The following is a 21192-nucleotide window of genomic DNA, read 5'->3' as shown; positions in this document are numbered from 1 at the left end:
TCTCTAACGAATGTTTTGGTAATTTACGCCCCATGCTTGTTTTCGTAACACGTGGCCAAGTTTGATTCGGTTTTGTTGGTGCTCTCCTGACAAGTTTTGTGGTGAATTTATTCTACGTTTGAGTTTTTATTGAAGAGCAGAAGTTAAACGCTGTGAAGTGAAGCCTTGTTATATATGTAATATTCTGTCGTTTTTAACAAGCCTCTATACCCAAGCTTCCCGTACGTCTTTAGTGTTCATCTACGAGCCACACGTTACGCAACAAGCCACGCAACAAGCCACTCATGCCAGAGTTTTAAGTCAAGCCCGGCTTTTCGGGTTGGGTTCGGGCGTAAGTTTGCAAACAAATTCGGGCCAGTTTCGAGACCGAAGTTATATTCACACTCTGCCATATTTGCGACGTAATTTCACTTTGTTTACAAGAATGTGGATGTGCGCAGAGTGCTAAAAACCTCCCGCAGAGCGCAACTTAAAAAATGGTGACAGTCAAAGAATGGCATCAAAGGATGACTTTGCTTCATTCATCAAATTCAACTTTCGGGCTTAACTCGGGCTTCAAATAAATTTTCTGATAGAGGCTCAGGCCGTGTTCGGGTTAACAATATGAAGCCCTTTTATAACTCTGACCCAAGCCGCCCGGGGAACTTTTAACTCAAGTTAAATAACAATATAGAAATCTTACTTCATCAGGCACACCGGGAAGCCGGGAAATTTCCCGGTGGGAAATTTAGAAACCATTACTATCTTTGAAAACGTCAGATTCAGCTCAAAATCAGATTTCTTAAAATGTGGAGTTTTTTTCTTTTGCAGTTAACTTGGACGGCTTGGTCACTAATGAGTCTAATGACCTAACTGAATGGACTGGAAAATTTTCGAATTTTACAAAGGCGGCAAGTATTCGCTTTATTTCCTTAATTGATAGCAGACAATACATCGTAATGAACTTAGAGATTCATGGTTTTCGAAACAGGGTAATTGCAAAATTTGAATTCAAAAAAGTTGCGATACTAACATAAAACTACATGAAAAAGTGCTTCAAAGGGCAGTTGTTCTAACATACACTCATGTCAGTTGGTTGTAAATAGTCTAATTTATAAACAGATTGGAATCAACCGCGCGTCTGACAAATATGGCCGCATGACCAGAAGGAGCTATTGTAATTTAGGAAAGCAAATTATAGCGCCAAACAAAACATTTTCATTTATTATACGTGCCGAGATAGACTGGAAGTATATCTCAACAGCAAACTGATATTTAACCACTTGTAAGTTTTGTCATCTTGTAGTTAACAAGGTTGTCGTTTTCCTTTATTCGTTTATGTTCTAAAATTATTTGCTTGTTACTTGTTCGAAATAGACTTACCAGGTCAGAGCACAAAATCAGTTTTATAAAAACCATTCGGGTATACGGATCTGCAAGGACAACGAGCTTGACAAAACTTACCGATGACGATTTATGTACGTATGTTATAGTTTATCCTGAGAAAACTACTGTACATGTTTCTTTTTCTCTAATAGAAGAATAGGTGCGTTAACGTATATCATGGTTTTAGTTAGTCGTATTCAACAAGAAGGTTGTGGACAGTACCAAAACGGTGCAGAGCCTAACATCGACGTGCCTAATTTTTGCCCAAGGCGGACACCACGCCAAGACCAGTCTGCTGATTGTCGCATAATAGGTGGGAGTAATGCAAAACCGGGTATTTTCCCATGGCAAGTAAGTGAAATATCTGTGTTTGGTTAATGATAGATTAAAAGTAGTAAGGTCTTGCGTATCTTTTGCAACAACCATTTCGCTGTTTAAACACCCCACTTGCTTGTTGCGCTAGTTTTTATGTTTGAGGACACTCTATGCTAGGGTTTCTCAACTGGGGGCCATGAGGGCGTTCTACACGGGCCACGTAGAGATGCGTCACTACTGTTCTATAGTGTAGCTGTAGGAGAAAACGAGGCAAAACTGGACAAGTTTCTCACGTGTTTGTATTTGCTGTGCAAAATTAGCGGTGCGAATACTACTGCACATGCACTAGTGAAATACAAAGTGTTTTGCGACCAACAATCTACATTTTTTATTAATGGCCACGGATTTTGAGGGTCACTGTAAGGGAGCCACGAACAATAAAAGGTTGAGAACCATTGCCCGATGCTGTTGGGATGCTTTATTAAAACAACGACGATAAAAACGTTTAAAAAAGCTTGGAATATTTGCAAACGTTATAATACTATTTACTGTTTCAGGTTTCAATCAGGAGAAAGCCAGAATATTCCAGCACAGACAACCCACACTTGTGTGGTGGAACGCTCGTAGGAAGTTGTTGGGTGGTGACAGCAGCACATTGCTTTTTATCAACGTCATCAAGGTTGACATCGATTGCTATTGCTTTGTGCTGTGCTATAGTCTTGTGCTAGTTCATAGTCAACAGTTTGTTAGATTTGGGAAATATTCACTGACTGCCGGAGTGGAATGTTCTATTTTTCTCACACTATAGCGCTATATAATTCGATTCTTAAGGCGATGTTTTAGCGGGTAAATATTGTTAAAGTTAACTACCGACACTTTGTTTATGAACAGCAAAAAGTAAAAGCGCTGTGTTGGTTTAATTCAAGGTTTTTGCTCGTATAAAACTTGAGTTCCTTGTTTTTACAGCGCTTTAAAAAGATTAGTAGTCCGTGTTGGCGATTTTTACAACAGAGAGGGGTTTACGTACAGCGCTGACCCGAGATACGAAAATTCCCAAGATATTGAGCTCATGGCCGTCTATATACATGATGAATTTCAGTCGAGAGAAGCTGCGCTAAACGACGTTGCCTTGATAAGGCTGAAGACTTGTGTGAAAACCGACGGGTATATCTTGTTTTTCCACAGCTCAACTTTTTCCGGATAGTAACTTTTGCCTAAATTACTCAGGGATTTGTGTTAACAGGACGTTTGTTCGCGCCGCCTGTTTGCCGAGAAGGGCAAGCCAGTTCCTGACAGGGGAGGAGTGCGTGGTAACCGGCTGGGGAGCTTCAAATTACACGCAGTGTAAATCATTTGTTTTTAACGTTAAGTTACATAAAGCTACTTGGCAGGTTTTTCAACTATTTTTGCTTTAGATGTCAACCAATATCCTCCTTGCTTGCAGAAGGCAAAGGTGATTATTCAACAATATCGAACTTGTCATACTGCGTACGGTGACGACTACGATCCTCATGTTATGATGTGCGCTTCGGTAAGCGTTTTGTTTTCATGAAGTATATTGGAAAATATAAGTTGGGAGTTCTGGGTTTTCCTAAAATCGTTAACTAAATATAGGCTACTGTATTAATAAGTTTACCTTTTCCTCACTCACAGCCCTTCATACTCCAATTAAGCGCCAAGTTTTTCATTTTCTGTTCTAACAGCAAGATTGTTTACAGGGAGAATGTACAGATACGTGCCAAGGAGACAGCGGAGGTCCTCTGATGTGTTTTGATGGTGAAAAAACGGTGTTGTGGGGCATTACAAGCTGGGGTGTCAAATGTGGATTTTCCGCAAAGCCCGGCGTGTACACTCGCCTATCTCGCTATATCAGGTGGTTGTACATGGTAATGGAACTGCAGCCAAAAATCAACAAACACCCAGTTTGTCCGAAACCAAGATTTTAACGTTTTAAAGGCGCCAGACATTTATGTACATTGTACCTACTTCAATTTTTCAACTGTCTGATTTTCACGTTATTTGACGTCAAATTATTGCCATATTGTTTGACATTATTTCTGCTGGCCTCTTTGGCATGAAATGAAATTAAATGATATTGTGTTGTCATTTGTTGTATATTTTGCTATTAAAATCACTTATACAGAGAAAGAGTGTTGGTAAAAATCATGTTGCATTTAAAATATAAGCCCATTGAAAATAATTGTTGATAAACTTTACCTTATATGTTTTTCATAACTGTGCTTTTGTTATTCACACAGCTAATCGTTCAATCACATCATGTACACCCATGATAAATAATTTCCACGCAAGTAATACAAATAACTTGAAATAAGTGAGGCTAAGAGCAGATATATTCATATTACAGTACGAGATTGAATTCAAAAATTTAACATTTCAGTTTAGGCGTATGCAGTTAACTTCAAAAGTAAATAACTTTTATAAACTAAAAATAACACTAGCTATGTCTAATTTCTCTGTATGCTAATTATGCTATGTCTAATTTTGAGCCTGTAAAATATTCCACTTTTGCTTACAAAGTTGATAATGACTGAACCGTGTTAACTCAGTATAATTAGTATATAGTAATTAAGAAGCAGGAACAAACAAATTTGGCTAGAATTTTGTCTCAATTGAATTTTGCAAATATATCATGATACCAGACAAGAAGGCAAACCCATAAGTTTTAAAGTATAAATACTATAGCGCTTACGTCACCACCATTTCCGAGATGGACAACAAATACCGCAACTAACTTATCAACAATTTGTAATTAATAGTAACGTTCAACTCTATAAAACAAAACAGTACATCAAACGACCAAAATTTTCATTTTAGCGCATAATTTTAGTACTTTTCTCTAAAAATCATGTTTTTATGTTGTCTATTACGTTCTGCTGTCTAAAAACTTTAGTTTTCAGATTAGACATGTACATCTAATTACATTTCGTCGATACAAATGTAAAAATTAGTTTCGTAAACTCAATTTTCGTCTTCAAACTTTGTCGTCATCATTTCTATAAACACGGCACCCGGAAGAATTTTAAATCTTCAAATACATTCTTGTACACATGGGGTTATGCGGTTTAAAAAATTTTTCTTAAGGTTATATATAGTTTTTAGCCTGGGTATAGAAGGTTAGATACATTCAAGCTCAACTCATTTTCTGGATTGATTAATCATCCATTTGCGCAGCAATTGCGTCAAACCGCCCACAAACAAATTATGTTTCATTATTTAGACCTTGGGACTGCTGCACGGAGCCAATAGTTTCAACCGAATGCTTAATCGCATTTGGCAAAAGTCGCGATGGCACGATTACTATCAATTTGGAATTGTTTCTCGATCTTTTGCACAAGCCTATATACTTGTGTTATCTACGCTTCCAATCAAGTTGGGCAATAGCTTCAAATATACTTTGAACTCAAAAGGCAACTACAAGAGAAGTTCCAGAAACATTTTTTTGAATTATGATAAACAAACTATTTCATTTTCAGCTTAGTCTTGTCGTTTTAATGCACCATACTATTGGGTATTTGCTGTAGGGTGAAAATTTACTTTTACTGTTCTCTTACTTGCTTTAAAAACACCGCTTGCTTATACTGATCTTTATTTCTTAAAGCTGTAAGGACTTTAAACTTTTCATTAAAACGGAACTTCTAGAGACCACGTTTCATTTAGATTACGAAAAGTAAGCGATGTATCAAGATTAAAATTTAACACCTTTGCAGCAAAAAGATAAACCGGATAAAAGCAAAATGGAGAGATTATTATCAAGTAACCATCGTTTGCAGTTATGTATACTGCACTTAGATTGCTGCCTACTACTCTCTAGTGGTAACAGGAGAGGAAATGCTAACAGAAAATAGTTCATACATTTTGCAATGATTGTTTTATTCTTTTCTGGTTAAGTTTATGTTGATAAGTTATTCTCATTAATCGTCTGGTTTCTCTATATCAGAACCTTGATTTCTTGCGTTTCTCCTGTAAAACCACATATCAAGTTTAAGTGTTTCTTGAGAACAAAGAACAGTGTTTCTTGTGTCTTCAATAACTTACCTTCCTTTGTCTCTTCACCTTTTGCCCAAGATTGTATGCGATCTGATGCAAAGAAAAGAAAAATGACTGCTCCAAATGCGCCAATTGCTGCTGCTAACCAAAACACCTTCTTCCAGCTGGACACCAACTACATCAGAAAGAAAAGCCGTTGCACTCGTATACAAAGAAACGTTCTCAAAATGGTAACAAGCTAACATGTGTCGCTATAAAGAACACCATGCACAAGGCAGTGATATTACATCGCAGGTTACGTGACAAAAATTGAAGCTTTTGTAATGTTAAGTGCGGTTGCGTCTCAATTCATTCCCGGCCAACTTGCTAATGATCACTTCAATGTCAATTAATTCATGGTTATAGTTAGTAATACTGTAGATTGTTTTCAACTCAGCTGAGAAATTTAAGGTTAACCCGAAAGAGCTTCAGTTTTTTGCCAAATTGGGACAGGCAAGAGTGAGTTCAAAGGTGCATTAGCCATCCAACACTTCAAGCATTACTTACGTTGTCACTTAAGAACGCTCCTGCTACTTGCGGCGCTATAAAACCTATCACAGAAGCAAGCGTATTTGATATGGAATAAGTGATTCCCCCAAAACTTGGAGAAATATCAACGAAGGAACAAGCGTGTCCAGAAGCTAGGGCATTGTAATAAAAAAAAATATAGTTTATACGTATAAAGTTCTTAAAAACTTCAAAAATCTACTAGTCAAAAGCTTATACTGAATATCGCACCAAAAAAAAATAAAAAGTTCTTACTAGTAAGACCAAGAATTCCCCCTGAAACTGAAATGAGGGCAACTGCTGGCCAAATATTACAGTTTAAGTAAGCTAGAATCACCAATGAAATGCTAGATATAGTCAAAGGCAACACAGAAGCAAGCTACGAATGTAAAAGTTTTAAGTTAAAACAACATTTCGATAAAAATGGACAGATAACTAAATTATGTTTATGCAGTTTTAATAAGTTTTACTGAGATATTGTAACGGAAATGGGTAAAAAATACTTCTTACCTTTCGAACAGTAACGATTCTCGCTAACCGCTTAGTAAGGATCATATCGGCAATAGAACTTCCGACAAGATTTAAAATGAGTCTGATTAGAAACGGAAGGGCAGCAAGAAATCCGACCTATTAAAGTCAAATATTTTCATCAATCTTTCTTTTTGTTTTTCGGTTTTTTTGATTGGTCTGCAACAAGCGCACACGTGCGAACGGGGTTGACCCCATCTTCGTTTCGGTCGTTTAATGAAGTTTCAAACCAACATCTCCGCGAAAATAAATTTAAAAACCGTCAACTGATACGATTGGCGCATAACATTCAAAGTCATAAAACGCAAATTGTTGGTTTTAAGGGCTAGTAAAGATTTTTTATCATTTGCTACTTGACTACCTATTGCTTTGTAACGTTTTATCATTAAAACCGAGCTCTTGATAACTTGCAAGAACGGGGGGAAAGAGAGGGGTTATCTTATGTGAAGTTAACTTGAACTCCCTCGTGAAGATTCCTGCTTAAACCTGGTGAGCCTAGTGATAAAGATTTTTGCTTAAGCCTATTAAATGGGCAGGAAACCGCGTGAGAGTGATGCCCACTTTTAGACATGTTTTAGGGCCTTGCCAAGACACTACAGTCTGTTCTCGGCGAGCGTCGAACCGGCAATCTCTCAGACGTCGGCCTGCAGCAATATCAATAGTTTCACAGCAAACAAGGGAGATATGAAAGAGTGCATTTTACGTTAGGTGTCGCCATATAAAAGAGACTATATACAAAGATATTAATTTTAATCCATTTTAATTGTGCTTTGTCATTATTTTATACTACTGTTTAATTCTTGCTTGTTCTTGTTGTATGGTTAATCATTAAAAAAAGATTAATCCGTGCTCGACTCATTTTTCCGAGATTTTTGCGAGTTTGGTAAAAAAATGCTTTTACTGTATAACCAACACTTGACACCAAAAGATAACGTCATAGACATACGAGAAGAAAATGCATTTTGTGTAAACCTTTCATGCATGGTGTGTCATCGCTAAATAGCGTTTTTAAACCAATTGCAAAATTTTTTATAAAATAAATACGTGACTAAATTTAAATTATAAAAATGTGGATGATTTTTTAAATTTCATAATTCAAATTTTGCAACTTTACCCCCAACTTCTTTTTTCAAAATAATACATTTTATTTTTTATTTTTACTTTGTTTTCAACGTATTTACACACAGTATGTAAAAACATCAATACAAAAGTTTCACTCCCAACGCACTGTGATTTTAGTTTTCCATCTTTCAATAAATTATTGACTTTCAAGAAATGCAAAAACATCCTAAAAAATCTTAAGCGGTGCGAACATGACAAAGTTGGAGATAACCATTAACTTTAAGCGCCCGCCTGGCGTTACAGTGATAAGTTACTCTTTTAGGCTAAACTCGGCAGCAATATATTATCCTTGTAATAACCTTGAGAAAAGAGACTAAAAAATAAATAACATATTATGAATGTGTCTATCGGATAATTTGAAACGAAAAAGAGAGAGCAGCAAGAAATTCTCGCTCCAAAATTTATTGATAAATTAAATTTTGAAAAAATAGTTGTCCCCGTCTTTGGGTTTGTATGAACAGACGCTACGTATAAGAACCTACAGATTTAATGTCCAAACCGTAGACCCTTGCGATGTACGTTGGAGCCATTATACCGAGCGTGAACGTTAAATAATTGTCAGCCAGATGAGAAGCAATCGTCGCCCATGCCGGAACGGATTTTGCCATTTCAAGCCAAGGTATTGCTTCTTTTTTGGTTGGAATCTAATCAAAGATTGCTGATAAAATAAGGACGAATAAATACAATCATAAAAAGTAGTTTTACGTTGTTTTCTTGATCTGTGTTGTTACCTTGTCACCATGTATGCTTTGTTCAATGTAGTCCTTTTCCTGACGTGATATCCGAGGGTGCTCTGCCGGTGTGTCATGAATTATGGACAACCAAACAACAGCAAAGACTATTCCGATAGCTCCTGCATAAAGGAATTCCAGTATAAAATACGAAATTTGTCGGTAGTTGCGGATTAGATCAGGCACGTTGTAAATAGACGTTTATAGCCAAGTACAAGTTACATTTACAAGTTAAATAAATAACAAGCTTTTGTCAAACTCAAAATCTGTCGTTCTAGTTGAGGCAGTAACAAATTACTTCAACGGTATAAAATAAAAGTAATTGGCGAATAATTTGTGAAATCCTTTGTTAATTTTGCTGAGTGAACTCGGTTATCTGGTTTCTTATTCTGTTGCTTAATTGCAGTTCAAATGAATTAGCCTACTTGTTAAATCACTTGCTACTAGTTGTAAAAGTTTAATTTTAAACAAATTCATGAAAGCATTAATGCAAATTAGAAAATATTGATACAAAATTTAGAAAGTATTAAAAATTCAAATTTATTACAAATAAAATAGATTTGAAAGTAATTTTAGGTATCGGCTCTTTTTTCGAATAATCCGTGTTGTCTTTTGGCCGATTAATCGGTTTTAATGATCGTTATTGCTAAAGTTGATTTAAACAAGGCTTAAGTAATCAGCAGTCGATTGATGGGTATGGGTCGAATTTGGATGACTGAATTACTCGGTTTAATAATATAATTATTGGCAATCGCTAAAATTTTACTTAAAGCTTTTCAATTTTCTCATAACAAACTTACTTGAGATGGATGAGTTTATTTAAACTTTATATGCACTTGTAATGATTTATTTTATTTTTTAAAACTTTTTAAAATTAACGGTATAACATTTTGTCTCAATGTGAAAAAATTAGGGCTGGAAAAATTTGGCCGGCTTGTAGCTGATAGCGGCTAAAGGTTTTTAGCGACTAAAGATTTTGTTAGCCATTAGCTGAAAACGTACACGTAAGAGAAAATCTGGGGAAAAATTGTTGGTAATCCATTGATTCAGGTAAATGTTCTGCCCTGTTAAATATTTTAATGCTTAAAAATTTTGTTTTCCTGACAAATTTGTGATGTAGCACGGCAGAAATTGCTAATACAACACTTTCATCACGTGTTTTGAAAATGATTAGTTTTGCTTGCAATTAACAATGTAACTTTACAATTAACAGCTATGGCAGCTAACCACCAGTAAACGGCTAATGCAATCCGGCTAACGGCAAAAGAAAATCGGCTAAATTCTTAGCCCTACTATAAATGTGTTCATATTGAAACTATAATTCTTACGAATTTATTTTTAGTGATGACTTTTACAATTGCTATATAGTAGCAAGTTAACCTACTTCAACTGCAATCAAGTAATGTAATACGCAAACAAAGTACTAATAACTACTAAGTAACTTCAACTTTGAATAAGTAATTGAATAACTATACTTTTGTACAACCATTATATATTTATAACGTATTATATACTAGCTATAACCAGGTATCCAATAACTAATTTCATGTGTTAAATAAGTATCGGAATAATAGATATGAAACCGGCAACCAATCTCATGCCGATCGTTAATTTAGCCTTTAGCTTTGTTTATACTTTCAATTCAAATAAAGTTCTTATAATGAGGGCACACGCGGTTGACCAAAGTTGGGAGAAACACATTACAACCTATTTCCATTCGGAATGGTCACCATGGCATCGTGACTCTCTACAAGCCTATTTTTCAGCTATATCCAACTCCCAACACCTCATATATTTATAAAAGATTAGACATTAAGTTTAGCAATTCATAGAAGATTTCTCTGAGGAGTCTAGCCAACGACCCTGAAACAAATGTTAACATGCGAGATAAAAACGGTAAGTGACCTGTAATATAAAAAGATGCCTCCCATCCGAATGAGCTGACTATTCCACCGACAACGGGATATACAACAAAGTACCCCATAGATAAACCCGACAGAGTGATGGAAACTAAACGACTTCTCTCCAGTGGAGGGGCCCAATAACCCCAAGCAACCCATGCGGTTGGAAACGTCACACCCTGAATTATACATAAGAAGATGATTTAGTTAGTTTTTATGCATACATGTTTGTATGTATGACCATGGTCAGTAGTCAGTTATTTCGTATATGTTTAGTATATGGCCTATACTGTTGAGATCAGTATCGGTAAACATCCTAAAGTAGGTTGTTGTGGAAAAAAAAAGCGTAAAAAAAGCCAAACTTTTAAAATGTCAATCGCCTGAAACAAAAATGTGCTTTAGGCATGCAGTATGTTAAAGCTTTAAATTAAAACAAAAATTAAGTAACATATTTTTGCTCTCTTCTTTTTTTGTTCAATGTATATTGAATAATTTCAAATGGTCATAATTTTTGTGTGAAGTTTACGTGATTACATGAATGTGGGGAGTTTTGTCCATGTTGTATGGGTAATGTTATATGAGCTAACTTTCCAGTGGGGAATTGTCAGCTAATAAAATATTATCATTTACACAGATCATCGACTGTTCATATAGCGCGTCGAATAAAAATAGCAAAACGAAGACAATTGTGTACGCTTGACAAGTCTATGACTGTAGCTTATAGGGCTTAAGTCAGATTAGCTTTACACTGTATATTGCCTTTGATTAAATAAACTGTTTATTTAAATGTCATCATATGGCGATCTAATCAATGGTTCAAGTATATTGTGCGTTCACCAAACGTTCCAAACACCTCTCGTTTTATTAAATAATAACCGGGATCGTCGCATTAAAGTCACTACAAGTCATGACCATACCATGGCATTCACCATGTTGTTTTCCATTACCAATCGTATAAGTTTTTTGTAACTTTGCTTTAGATATATTGCCGAAAAATAAGACTTCAGTCTTCACGGTTTGCAGCTTTGCATTTATATTTAAAAAATTCACGTTTACTGTTTTGTCATTTATCGTTTGGTTGAGAGTTTAGGAATCTTATCAAATTGGTAAATACTTACCTGTTGCACGCATAAAATATTTTACGATTCAGTTTTGTTTCGCGCTAGAAAAAAAAAAGTTTTGAAATTAATTTCAGGCAAAATTTTTACGTTGGCATTAGTTCGTTGACGATAAATGTTAGCCTGTATACAACTTACTGCTTCAGAAAATCTTTTCTATTAGCCTCACACATATCTTTTCTAAGGTACAATTGGTTCGCGTTTTAATGAATAACAAAGCAGCATATCAAAAAAATGATGCAATCGCCTACTATCGTTATAGCGAAACTAAGGTTAGTATGTTCAGTCTGTGACAAAAAAGTGAAGCAGCTTAAACAAGTCTTTAAAAACGGGTATTTTACGTGCAACGGTAGCAACATACAACTATAAAATATGTTCTCGGGGTCTCAGCATGCAGTCACATGTTTGAAGGAGGTCGTACTATATTTTCCGAATGATTTGCATCCCTATAATGCTAGGATCCCTTACTAATGTTTGAAGAATATACAAGAAATTACAATTACTGTAAAGAACTCAAGCAGAAGTGTATTGCCAGAAGTAAAATTAACCTTTGGGTCCCCAGGAACATATTTTAAGCTTTAAGAATTATACTTGTGTATTAACATCAGTGCCTGTGAAACATGCAGCAAGACGTACATTGTTTCACATATTTTTCGTTGTTGGTCTTTAAGAGAAAGTCCGTCATGCACTACTATACAGTTCAACAAATCGCTCAAGTAAAAAGCAATATTTACTTGAAAAGCTCCCAAAGTGATCCGCAAAGCGACCAGCAAAGCTAAACTACTCTTAGCCACAAGCGGCACCAATAGGGTAAGTAGAGCGCAGAGCAAAGACGAAACTCCTAAAACGATACGTATGCCATATCGTTTTGCCATCCAAGCTCCTGGAATATTAGTCACACAGTATCCGTAGTAAAACGACCCCATCACTAAGGTTTGTTCTGTAATGGACCATTCAAAATCTGCGTCCTATAACACAAATAAATCTTAGACAGACAACTTATTGCTTCTTTTAAACACGTCATAGTTTGAAACTTACTGTCAATAAGCAGTTATAATTCTTTGATTACTAAAGTAATACCTTCAGTTTGTCGTCTGTCCTTGTTACATTGATCTGTCGAGTGCATCCGCCAGTGGTTGTTAAATTGTTCGGTGAACGACTTACAGTCTGAAAATACAAACTTGTTATATAACAAGATCTTTAAAATTTGTCCACTCAATCCCATTAACTGTTGTCTGCTTCGCTTAATTCCAAATGTTTTATGATTTGGGACTTAGGTTATCTTGCACCATCATGTACCATGTTAACAATTGCAATATTAATTCCATTTCGCAATGAGTAAGCGTTCAGTGTACCCAGCGCTGTCATCAACGCTAAAACGTATCTTGCTTTGATGTAGCATCCGGGAGATTCCTCCTGTGAAAATCAAAGTATACAACTATAAGCTGATCTTATTAGTTGAGATTTGATTTGTTATGTCAATGGTTGTCAAATCTCAACCTTTTGTATACCATGTACTCTTTATCATATAAGTTAATATTTAAATGTGTTTTCAACTCTGTTCGATTGACAAAAATAACGACAAAAGAAAGTAAACTAAGCACGAAGCTAGAAGACAGTGTTTATAATTTCGTTATACCAACCGGTGTAGAGCAAATGTCAAGCAGGGTAATGTGGTCAGGTGCACTAATACGCTGCCAATCTACGATCAATGGTCATTATTCTGAGTGTTTGCGCATTAGCACCTTCACGCGGATTTAATATTTAGGATCCCGCGCATATGAAAGTTCAAAAAGGATGAGTATTTATTTTCATTAAGTCATTTGTAAAACGGCATTAGGTTCTCGAACGCAAATTAATTATCAACTTATCACATTTTTTGATTAATAAGCTGCGGTTATTATTAAATTTTTGGGTCTTTTTAGGTGACTTGTATATTCAAAGAATTGTGTGAACAAGCGTGACTTGTTATATTTTTAAAATCTTACAATATCGCATAACGAAATAACATATAACAGCAAAATAACAACCTAACAAATAATTTAAACGCTTATGCAAACATATACTGTATTTTAGTCTAAATTTACCGGCAGTTTGGCTTATAATAACGTTTTTACACATCTTTGCAACAATGCTCATGGCTTAATTGAGGTAAAATGTCGGTTTTGTCAAGTATTTGTCTTCAGTATAGAAACTATTGGCATGTTTTAAAAACAAGGGTGATTTACATTCAAAGATCGAAAGACGGTAAATTTTTTTCGAAACAAACTGAATAGATATTTAGTCTAGATATTGCGTAATTTAATAAAGTAAACTGGCCAACATGTTGATAAAATCGTATATGTTACCGATGCAAATAATAGACTCGGGATTTGTTTGTGTCTACTATCAGCGATATTCTTGTCCCCAGTAACCAAACTAATTTTTCTCCTACTTCGTCCCAACGGTATATACTGGTTTCCATTTCCTCTCAGTTATAGCTATGCAATATATAATCATGATCACAAAACGTTTGGGTCGCCAGACCGTAGAATTTTTTTATGGGTGGTGAAAAAAAGTATTGTCGACCCTTGCCATAATGTACCACAAAATAACCATGTGGGCAGTTGGAAAAATTAGATAAAAGTATGTTTACTTCTCGGGGAACGATACTTTGAGCACCAATGCTTCGTAATCAAAGTTTGCTTAAAAACAACCGAAAAGTAAATAAACAAGCTCACAAAAAACTGACAACTGACATCGCTCAGTTTAAGTCGTTCTAACACTTTCCTCCGTCCGAGAATAAAAATTGTCACAATAAAAATAACCATACCATGCCACCAATTCAAATCGAAGTGATAAAAAAGCTGCATTTGCATTGATAAAACAAAATACCTCAAGTATGCGTTTGGACTTCAAATGGGCCGGCATTTTGTTAACTTTGCAACTGCTTTTATTGCCCGCATCTGTTGGTAAATGGTTTCGTGTAGACTTTGTGTCGAAGAATTCCGAATTCAAAATGACCAGAGGCGAAATATAACCTGTAATTTTATCTTTTGATCATTTTTGTTATTACACCAAAACATGCAATTGTCATATTGGCGGTTTTACTGTACTAAACCTATACTAAATGCTGATGTAGGCTAGACTACTAATTATTCTACTCAAAGTCAACATTGAAATACAGACAAACATGAAACCTTATTTGCTGCTGTTTCTATTTGACAGGGTAAATTCAAGGCTAGTGAAAACAACCAATGTAATGCTAATTATGTCAAGTAATATACTAATGGTAAAACTGCAAAGATTAAATTGACATAGCTACAGAAACAGCCGCGTTATGTCGACTATCGGATATCGGATAACGACAACATTTTTGTGATATCCGCTTTGAAGGGAGTTTACGCCGTGCAGTAACTGACTGAGATGAAAAACAGTTCTTTGGGCGGCAAGCTCCTATATAGTTAATAGATTTTGAAGCAATATGGCTAAACTGTGGTAATGGTCCGCCTCAAAATAACCACTTCTAGCCAAAATAACCCAGAATTCAAGATATGATCTCATGGAAGGCGTGCCTGGAAGTTGATTAACTGATGCTGCATCCAAAATGATAGCAGGTTGGTAGCGGTACATGAAAATACAAATTATAATAGGATTTATTACCATGTCACGGGATGTTTTACGCACATTTTTTATGGGCGTTGCATTTTAATGATGTATCACCCAATTTGCAAGGAACTAGTTTATGGTGTAAGCTAATCACTGCTATTTACAGTTTGTTTTTATCCCTACTACTCCGTGAACTGTTATTGTAAGTTTTTAACTTAGTGTGCACGTGCACTGTTTGTTTACTCCACTATTATACAGTAACTTAGACCAAGGTGTGTTAACATCTGTTTTTAGTAGTGTTGTGCTTTGCTTCATTTGTGAGAATACTTGTCGGTTTTTATAACTGTTCTCACAATGTCGCATTTCTTTACCGTTTACATCTGCATATTTTTGAACTTATTTCTCTTGACGCGTTATTCCGCTGTCTCTAACGAATGTTTTGGTAATTTACGCCCCATGCTTGTTTTCGTAACACGTGGCCAAGTTTGATTCGGTTTTGTTGGTGCTCTCCTGACAAGTTTTGTGGTGAATTTATTCTACGTTTGAGTTTTTATTGAAGAGCAGAAGTTAAACGCTGTGAAGTGAAGCCTTGTTATATATGTAATATTCTGTCGTTTTTAACAAGCCTCTATACCCAAGCTTCCCGTACGTCTTTAGTGTTCATCTACGAGCCACACGTTACGCAACAAGCCACGCAACAAGCCACTCATGCCAGAGTTTTAAGTCAAGCCCGGCTTTTCGGGTTGGGTTCGGGCGTAAGTTTGCAAACAAATTCGGGCCAGTTTCGAGACCGAAGTTATATTCACACTCTGCCATATTTGCGACGTAATTTCACTTTGTTTACAAGAATGTGGATGTGCGCAGAGTGCTAAAAACCTCCCGCAGAGCGCAACTTAAAAAATGGTGACAGTCAAAGAATGGCATCAAAGGATGACTTTGCTTCATTCATCAAATTCAACTTTCGGGCTTAACTCGGGCTTCAAATAAATTTTCTGATAGAGGCTCAGGCCGTGTTCGGGTTAACAATATGAAGCCCTTTTATAACTCTGACCCAAGCCGCCCGGGGAACTTTTAACTCAAGTTAAATAACAATATAGAAATCTTACTTCATCAGGCACACCGGGAAGCCGGGAAATTTCCCGGTGGGAAATTTAGAAACCATTACTATCTTTGAAAACGTCAGATTCAGCTCAAAATCAGATTTCTTAAAATGTGGAGTTTTTTTCTTTTGCAGTTAACTTGGACGGCTTGGTCACTAATGAGTCTAATGACCTAACTGAATGGACTGGAAAATTTTCGAATTTTACAAAGGCGGCAAGTATTCGCTTTATTTCCTTAATTGATAGCAGACAATACATCGTAATGAACTTAGAGATTCATGGTTTTCGAAACAGGGTAATTGCAAAATTTGAATTCAAAAAAGTTGCGATACTAACATAAAACTACATGAAAAAGTGCTTCAAAGGGCAGTTGTTCTAACATACACTCATGTCAGTTGGTTGTAAATAGTCTAATTTATAAACAGATTGGAATCAACCGCGCGTCTGACAAATATGGCCGCATGACCAGAAGGAGCTATTGTAATTTAGGAAAGCAAATTATAGCGCCAAACAAAACATTTTCATTTATTATACGTGCCGAGATAGACTGGAAGTATATCTCAACAGCAAACTGATATTTAACCACTTGTAAGTTTTGTCATCTTGTAGTTAACAAGGTTGTCGTTTTCCTTTATTCGTTTATGTTCTAAAATTATTTGCTTGTTACTTGTTCGAAATAGACTTACCAGGTCAGAGCACAAAATCAGTTTTATAAAAACCATTCGGGTATACGGATCTGCAAGGACAACGAGCTTGACAAAACTTACCGATGACGATTTATGTACGTATGTTATAGTTTATCCTGAGAAAACTACTGTACATGTTTCTTTTTCTCTAATAGAAGAATAGGTGCGTTAACGTATATCATGGTTTTAGTTAGTCGTATTCAACAAGAAGGTTGTGGACAGTACCAAAACGGTGCAGAGCCTAACATCGGCGTTCCTAATTTTTGCCCAAGGCGGACACCACGCCAAGATCAGTCTGCTGATTGTCGCATAATAGGTGGGAGTAATGCAAAACCGGGTATTTTCCCATGGCAAGTGAGTGAGATATCTGTGTTTGGTTAATGATAAGTTAAAAGTAGTAAGGTCTTATGTATCTTTTGCAACAACCATTTCGCTGTTTAAACACCCCACTTGCTTGTTGCGCTAGTTTTTATGTTTGAGGACACTCTATGCTAGGGTTTCTCAACTGGGGGCCATGAGGTCGTTCTACACGGGCAACGTAGAGATGCGTCACTACTGTTCTATAGTGTAGCTGTAGGAGAAAAAACTGGACAAGTTTCTCACGTGTTTGTATTTGCTGTGCAAAATTAGCGGTGCGAATACTACTGCACAGTGCACACGCACTAGTGAAATACAAAGTGTTTTGCGACCAACAATCTACATTTTTTATTAATGGCCACGGATTTTGAGGGTCACTGTAAGGGAGCCACGAACAATAAAAGGTTGAGAACCATTGCCCGATGCTGTTGGGATGCTTTATTAAAACAACGACGATAAAAACGTTTAAAAAAGCTTGGAATATTTGCAAACGTTATAATACTATTTACTGTTTCAGGTTTCAATCAGGAGAAAGCCAGAATATTCCAGCACAGACAACCCACACTTGTGTGGTGGAACGCTCGTAGGAAGTTGTTGGGTGGTGACAGCAGCACATTGCTTTTTATCAACGTCATCAAGGTTGACATCGATTGCTATTGCTTTGTGCTGTGCTATAGTCTTGTGCTAGTTCATAGTCAACAGTTTGTTAGATTTGGGAAATATTCACTGACTGCCGGAGTGGAATGTTCTATTTTTCTCACACTATAGCGCTAATTCGATTCTTAAGGCGATGTTTTAGTGGGTAAATATTGTTAAAGTTAACTACCGACACTTTGTTTATGAACAGTAAAAAGTAAAAGCACTGTGTTGGTTTAATTCAAGGTTTTTGCTCGTATAAAACTTGAGTTCCTTGTTTTTACAGCGCTTTAAAAAGATTAGTAGTCCGTGTTGGCGATTTTTACAACAGAGAGGGGTTTACGTACAGCGCTGACCCGAGATACGAAAATTCCCAAGATATTGAGCTCATGGCCGTCTATATACATGATGAATTTCAGTCGAGAGAAGCTGCGCTAAACGACGTTGCCTTGATAAGGCTGAAGACTTGTGTGAAAACCGACGGGTATATCTTGTTTTTCCTCAGCTCAACTTTTTCCGGATAGTAACTTTTGCCTAAATTACTCAGGGATTTGTGTTAACAGGACGTTTGTTCGCGCCGCCTGTTTGCCGAGAAGGGCAAGCCAGTTCCTGACAGGGGAGGAGTGCGTGGTAACTGGCTGGGGAGCTTCAAATTACACGCAGTGTAAATCATTTGTTTTTAACGTTAAGTTACATAAAGCTACTTGGCAGGTTTTTCAACTATTTTTGCTTTAGATGTCAACCAATATCCTCCTTGCTTGCAGAAGGCAAAGGTGATTATTCAACAATATCGAACTTGTCATACTGCGTACGGTGACGACTACGATCCTCATGTTATGATGTGCGCTTCGGTAAGCGTTTTGTTTTCATGAAGTATATTGGAAAATATAAGTTGGGAGTTTTGGGTTTTCCTAAAATCGTTAACTAAATATAGGCTACTGTATTAATAAGTTTACCTTTTCCTCACTCACAGCCCTTCATACTCCAAGCGCCAAGTTTTTCATTTTCTGTTCTAACAGCAAGATTGTTTACAGGGAGAATGTACAGATACGTGCCAAGGAGACAGCGGAGGTCCTCTGATGTGTTTTGATGGTGAAAAAACGGTGTTGTGGGGCATTACAAGCTGGGGTGTCAAATGTGGATTTTCCGCAAAGCCCGGCGTGTACACTCGCCTATCTCGCTATATCAGGTGGCTGTACATGGTAATGGAACTGCAGCCAAAAATCAACAAACACCCAGTTTGTCCGAAACCAAGATTTTAACGTTTTAAAGGCGCCAGACATTTATGTACATCGTACCTACTTCAATTTTTCAACTGTCTGATTTTCACGTTATTTGACGTCAAATTATTGCCATATTCTTTGACATTATTTCTGCTGGCCTCTTTGGCATGAAATGAAATTAAATGATATTGTGTTGTCATTTGTTGTATATTTTGCTATTAAAATCACTTATACAGAGAAAGAGTGTTGGTAAAAATCATGTTGCATTTAAAATATAAGCCCATTGAAAATAATTGTTGATAAACTTTACCTTATATGATTTTCATAACTGTGCTTTTGTTATTCAAACAGCTAATCGTTCAATCACATCATGTACACCCATGATAAATAATTTCCACGCAAGTAATACAAATAAGTGAGGCTAAGAGCAGATATATTCATATTACAGTACGAGATTGAATTCAAAAATTTAACATTTCAGTTTAGGCGTATGCAGTTAACTTCAAAAGTAAATAACTTTTATAAACTAAAAATAACACTAGCTATGTCTAATTTCTATGTATGCTAATTATGCTATGTCTAATTTTGAGCCTGTAAAAATTCCACTTTTGCTTACAAAGTTGATAATGACTGAACCGTGTTAACTCAGTATAATTAGTATAAAGTAAGAAGCAGGAACAAACAAATTTGGCTAGAATTTTGTCTCAATTGAATTTTGCAAATATATCATGATACCAGACAAGAACGCAAACCCATAAGTTTTAAAGTATAAATACTATAGCGCTTACGTCACCACTATTTCCGAGATGGACTACAAATACCGCAACTGACTTGTCAACAATTTGTAATTAATAGTAACGTTCAACTCTATAAAACAAAACAGTACATCAAACGACCAAAATTTTCATTTTAGCGCATATTATAAATTATTTTTTAGTACTTTTCTCTAAAAATCATGTTTTTATGTTGTCTATTACGTTCTGCTGTCTAAAAACTTTAGTTTTCAGATTAGACATGTACATCTAATTACATTTCGTCGATACAAATGTAAAAATTAGTTTCGTAAACTCAATTTTCGTCTTCAAACTTTGTCGTCATCATTTCTATAAACACGGCACCCGGAAGAATTTTAAATCTTCAAATACATTCTTGTACACATGGGGTTATGCGGTTTAAAAAAATTTTCTTAAGGTTATATATAGTTTTTAGCCTGGGTATAGAAGGTTAGATACATTCAAGCTCAACTCATTTTCTGGATTGATTAATCATCCATTTGCGCAGCAATTGCGTCAAACCGCCCACAAACAAATTATGTTTCATTATTTAGACCTTGGGACTGCTGCACGGAGCCAATAGTTTCAACCGAATGCTTAATCGCATTTGGCAAATATCGCGATGGCACGATTACTATCAATTTGGAATTGTTTCTCGATCTTTTGCACAAGCCTATATACTTGTGTTATCTACGCTTCCAATCAAGTTGGGCAATAGCTTCAAATATACTTTGACCTCAAAAGGCAACTACAAGAGAAGTTCCAGAAACATTTTTTTGAATTATGATAAACAAACTATTTCATTTTCAGCTTAATCTTTTCGTTTTAATGCACCATACTATTGGGTATTTGCTGTAGGGTGAAAATTTACTTTTACTGTTCTCTTACTTGCTTTAAGAACACCGCTTGCTTATACTGATCTTTATTTCTTAAAGCTGTAAGGACTTTAAACTTTTCATTAAAACGGAACTTCTAGAGACCACGTTTCATTTAGATTACGAAAAGTAAGCGATGTATCTAGATTAAAATTTAACAACTTTGCAGCAAAATGATAAATCGGATAAAAGCAAAATGGAGAGATTATTATCAAGTAACCATCGTATGCAGTTATGTATAGTTATGTTATGTATTAGATTGCTGCCTACTACTTTCTTGTGGTAACAGGAGAGGAAATGCTAACAGAAAATAGTTCATA

General features: G+C 36.0%; 3 protein-coding genes across 5 annotated transcripts; 2 read left to right on the top strand and 1 right to left on the bottom strand.

The window, feature by feature from the left end:
- The first annotated feature begins 954 nt into the window (after positions 1-954).
- On the top strand, positions 955-3828 carry LOC143471378 (chymotrypsinogen A-like). Its single transcript, XM_076969841.1, has 9 exons — positions 955-971; positions 1166-1264; positions 1357-1457; positions 1553-1716; positions 2238-2359; positions 2647-2844; positions 2924-3024; positions 3096-3211; positions 3399-3828. Exons 1-9 carry the CDS (start codon positions 955-957, stop codon positions 3624-3626), a joined length of 1146 nt encoding a protein of 381 aa, XP_076825956.1. The 3' UTR covers positions 3627-3828.
- A 1442-nt stretch (positions 3829-5270) lies between these two features.
- On the bottom strand, positions 5271-14993 carry LOC143471356 (sialin-like). 3 transcript variants are annotated; one of them, XM_076969816.1, is made up of 13 exons: positions 14803-14993; positions 14509-14654; positions 12934-13050; positions 12715-12801; positions 12369-12602; positions 10521-10695; positions 8616-8737; positions 8367-8528; positions 6745-6861; positions 6490-6613; positions 6235-6368; positions 5737-5852; positions 5271-5661 (listed from the first exon to the last, which is right to left on the bottom strand). In XM_076969816.1, the coding sequence occupies exons 2-12, from the start codon at positions 14542-14544 to the stop codon at positions 5751-5753; spliced, it is 1410 nt and encodes a 469-aa protein (XP_076825931.1). In that variant the 5' UTR covers positions 14545-14654; positions 14803-14993; the 3' UTR covers positions 5271-5661; positions 5737-5750. The 3 variants fall into 3 exon arrangements, with proteins under 3 accessions (XP_076825931.1, XP_076825928.1, XP_076825930.1); XM_076969813.1 differs by having other exon boundaries at positions 5737-5863; positions 14803-14991; XM_076969815.1 differs by having other exon boundaries at positions 5737-5863; positions 14807-14944.
- On the top strand, positions 14949-19465 carry LOC143471357 (coagulation factor XI-like). The gene is made up of 10 exons (XM_076969817.1): positions 14949-15230; positions 16457-16536; positions 16748-16910; positions 17003-17103; positions 17199-17362; positions 17883-18004; positions 18288-18485; positions 18565-18665; positions 18737-18852; positions 19036-19465. The coding sequence occupies exons 7-10, from the start codon at positions 18391-18393 to the stop codon at positions 19261-19263; spliced, it is 540 nt and encodes a 179-aa protein (XP_076825932.1). The 5' UTR covers positions 14949-15230; positions 16457-16536; positions 16748-16910; positions 17003-17103; positions 17199-17362; positions 17883-18004; positions 18288-18390; the 3' UTR covers positions 19264-19465.
- Positions 19466-21192: the final 1727 nt, after the last annotated feature.

The sequence above is a fragment of the Clavelina lepadiformis genome, chromosome 9 (genome assembly GCF_947623445.1).
Source record: "Clavelina lepadiformis chromosome 9, kaClaLepa1.1, whole genome shotgun sequence".
Taxonomy (NCBI): Eukaryota; Metazoa; Chordata; class Ascidiacea; order Aplousobranchia; family Clavelinidae; genus Clavelina; species Clavelina lepadiformis.
Note: the sequence above shows the minus strand (reverse complement) of the source record. Positions and strands in the feature narration are given on the sequence as shown.

Coding starts and splice junctions, on each gene's coding strand:
- LOC143471378 (XM_076969841.1), top strand. Junction 1,458..1,552: donor ACTTACCGATGACGATTTAT/GTACGTATGTTA, acceptor TCATGGTTTTAG/TTAGTCGTATTCAACAAGAA. Junction 3,025..3,095: donor AGCTTCAAATTACACGCAGT/GTAAATCATTTG, acceptor TTTTTGCTTTAG/ATGTCAACCAATATCCTCCT.
- LOC143471356 (XM_076969813.1), bottom strand. CDS start 14,544: ATGCCGGCCCATTTGAAGTCCAAACGCATACTTGAG. Junction 12,802..12,933: donor ATATTGCAATTGTTAACATG/GTACATGATGGT, acceptor TTGTATTTTCAG/ACTGTAAGTCGTTCACCGAA. Junction 6,369..6,489: donor GGGAATTCTTGGTCTTACTA/GTAAGAACTTTT, acceptor ACAATGCCCTAG/CTTCTGGACACGCTTGTTCC.
- LOC143471357 (XM_076969817.1), top strand. CDS start 18,391: ATGGCCGTCTATATACATGATGAATTTCAGTCGAGAGAAGCTGCGCTA. Junction 18,666..18,736: donor AGCTTCAAATTACACGCAGT/GTAAATCATTTG, acceptor TTTTTGCTTTAG/ATGTCAACCAATATCCTCCT. Junction 18,853..19,035: donor ATGTTATGATGTGCGCTTCG/GTAAGCGTTTTG, acceptor GATTGTTTACAG/GGAGAATGTACAGATACGTG.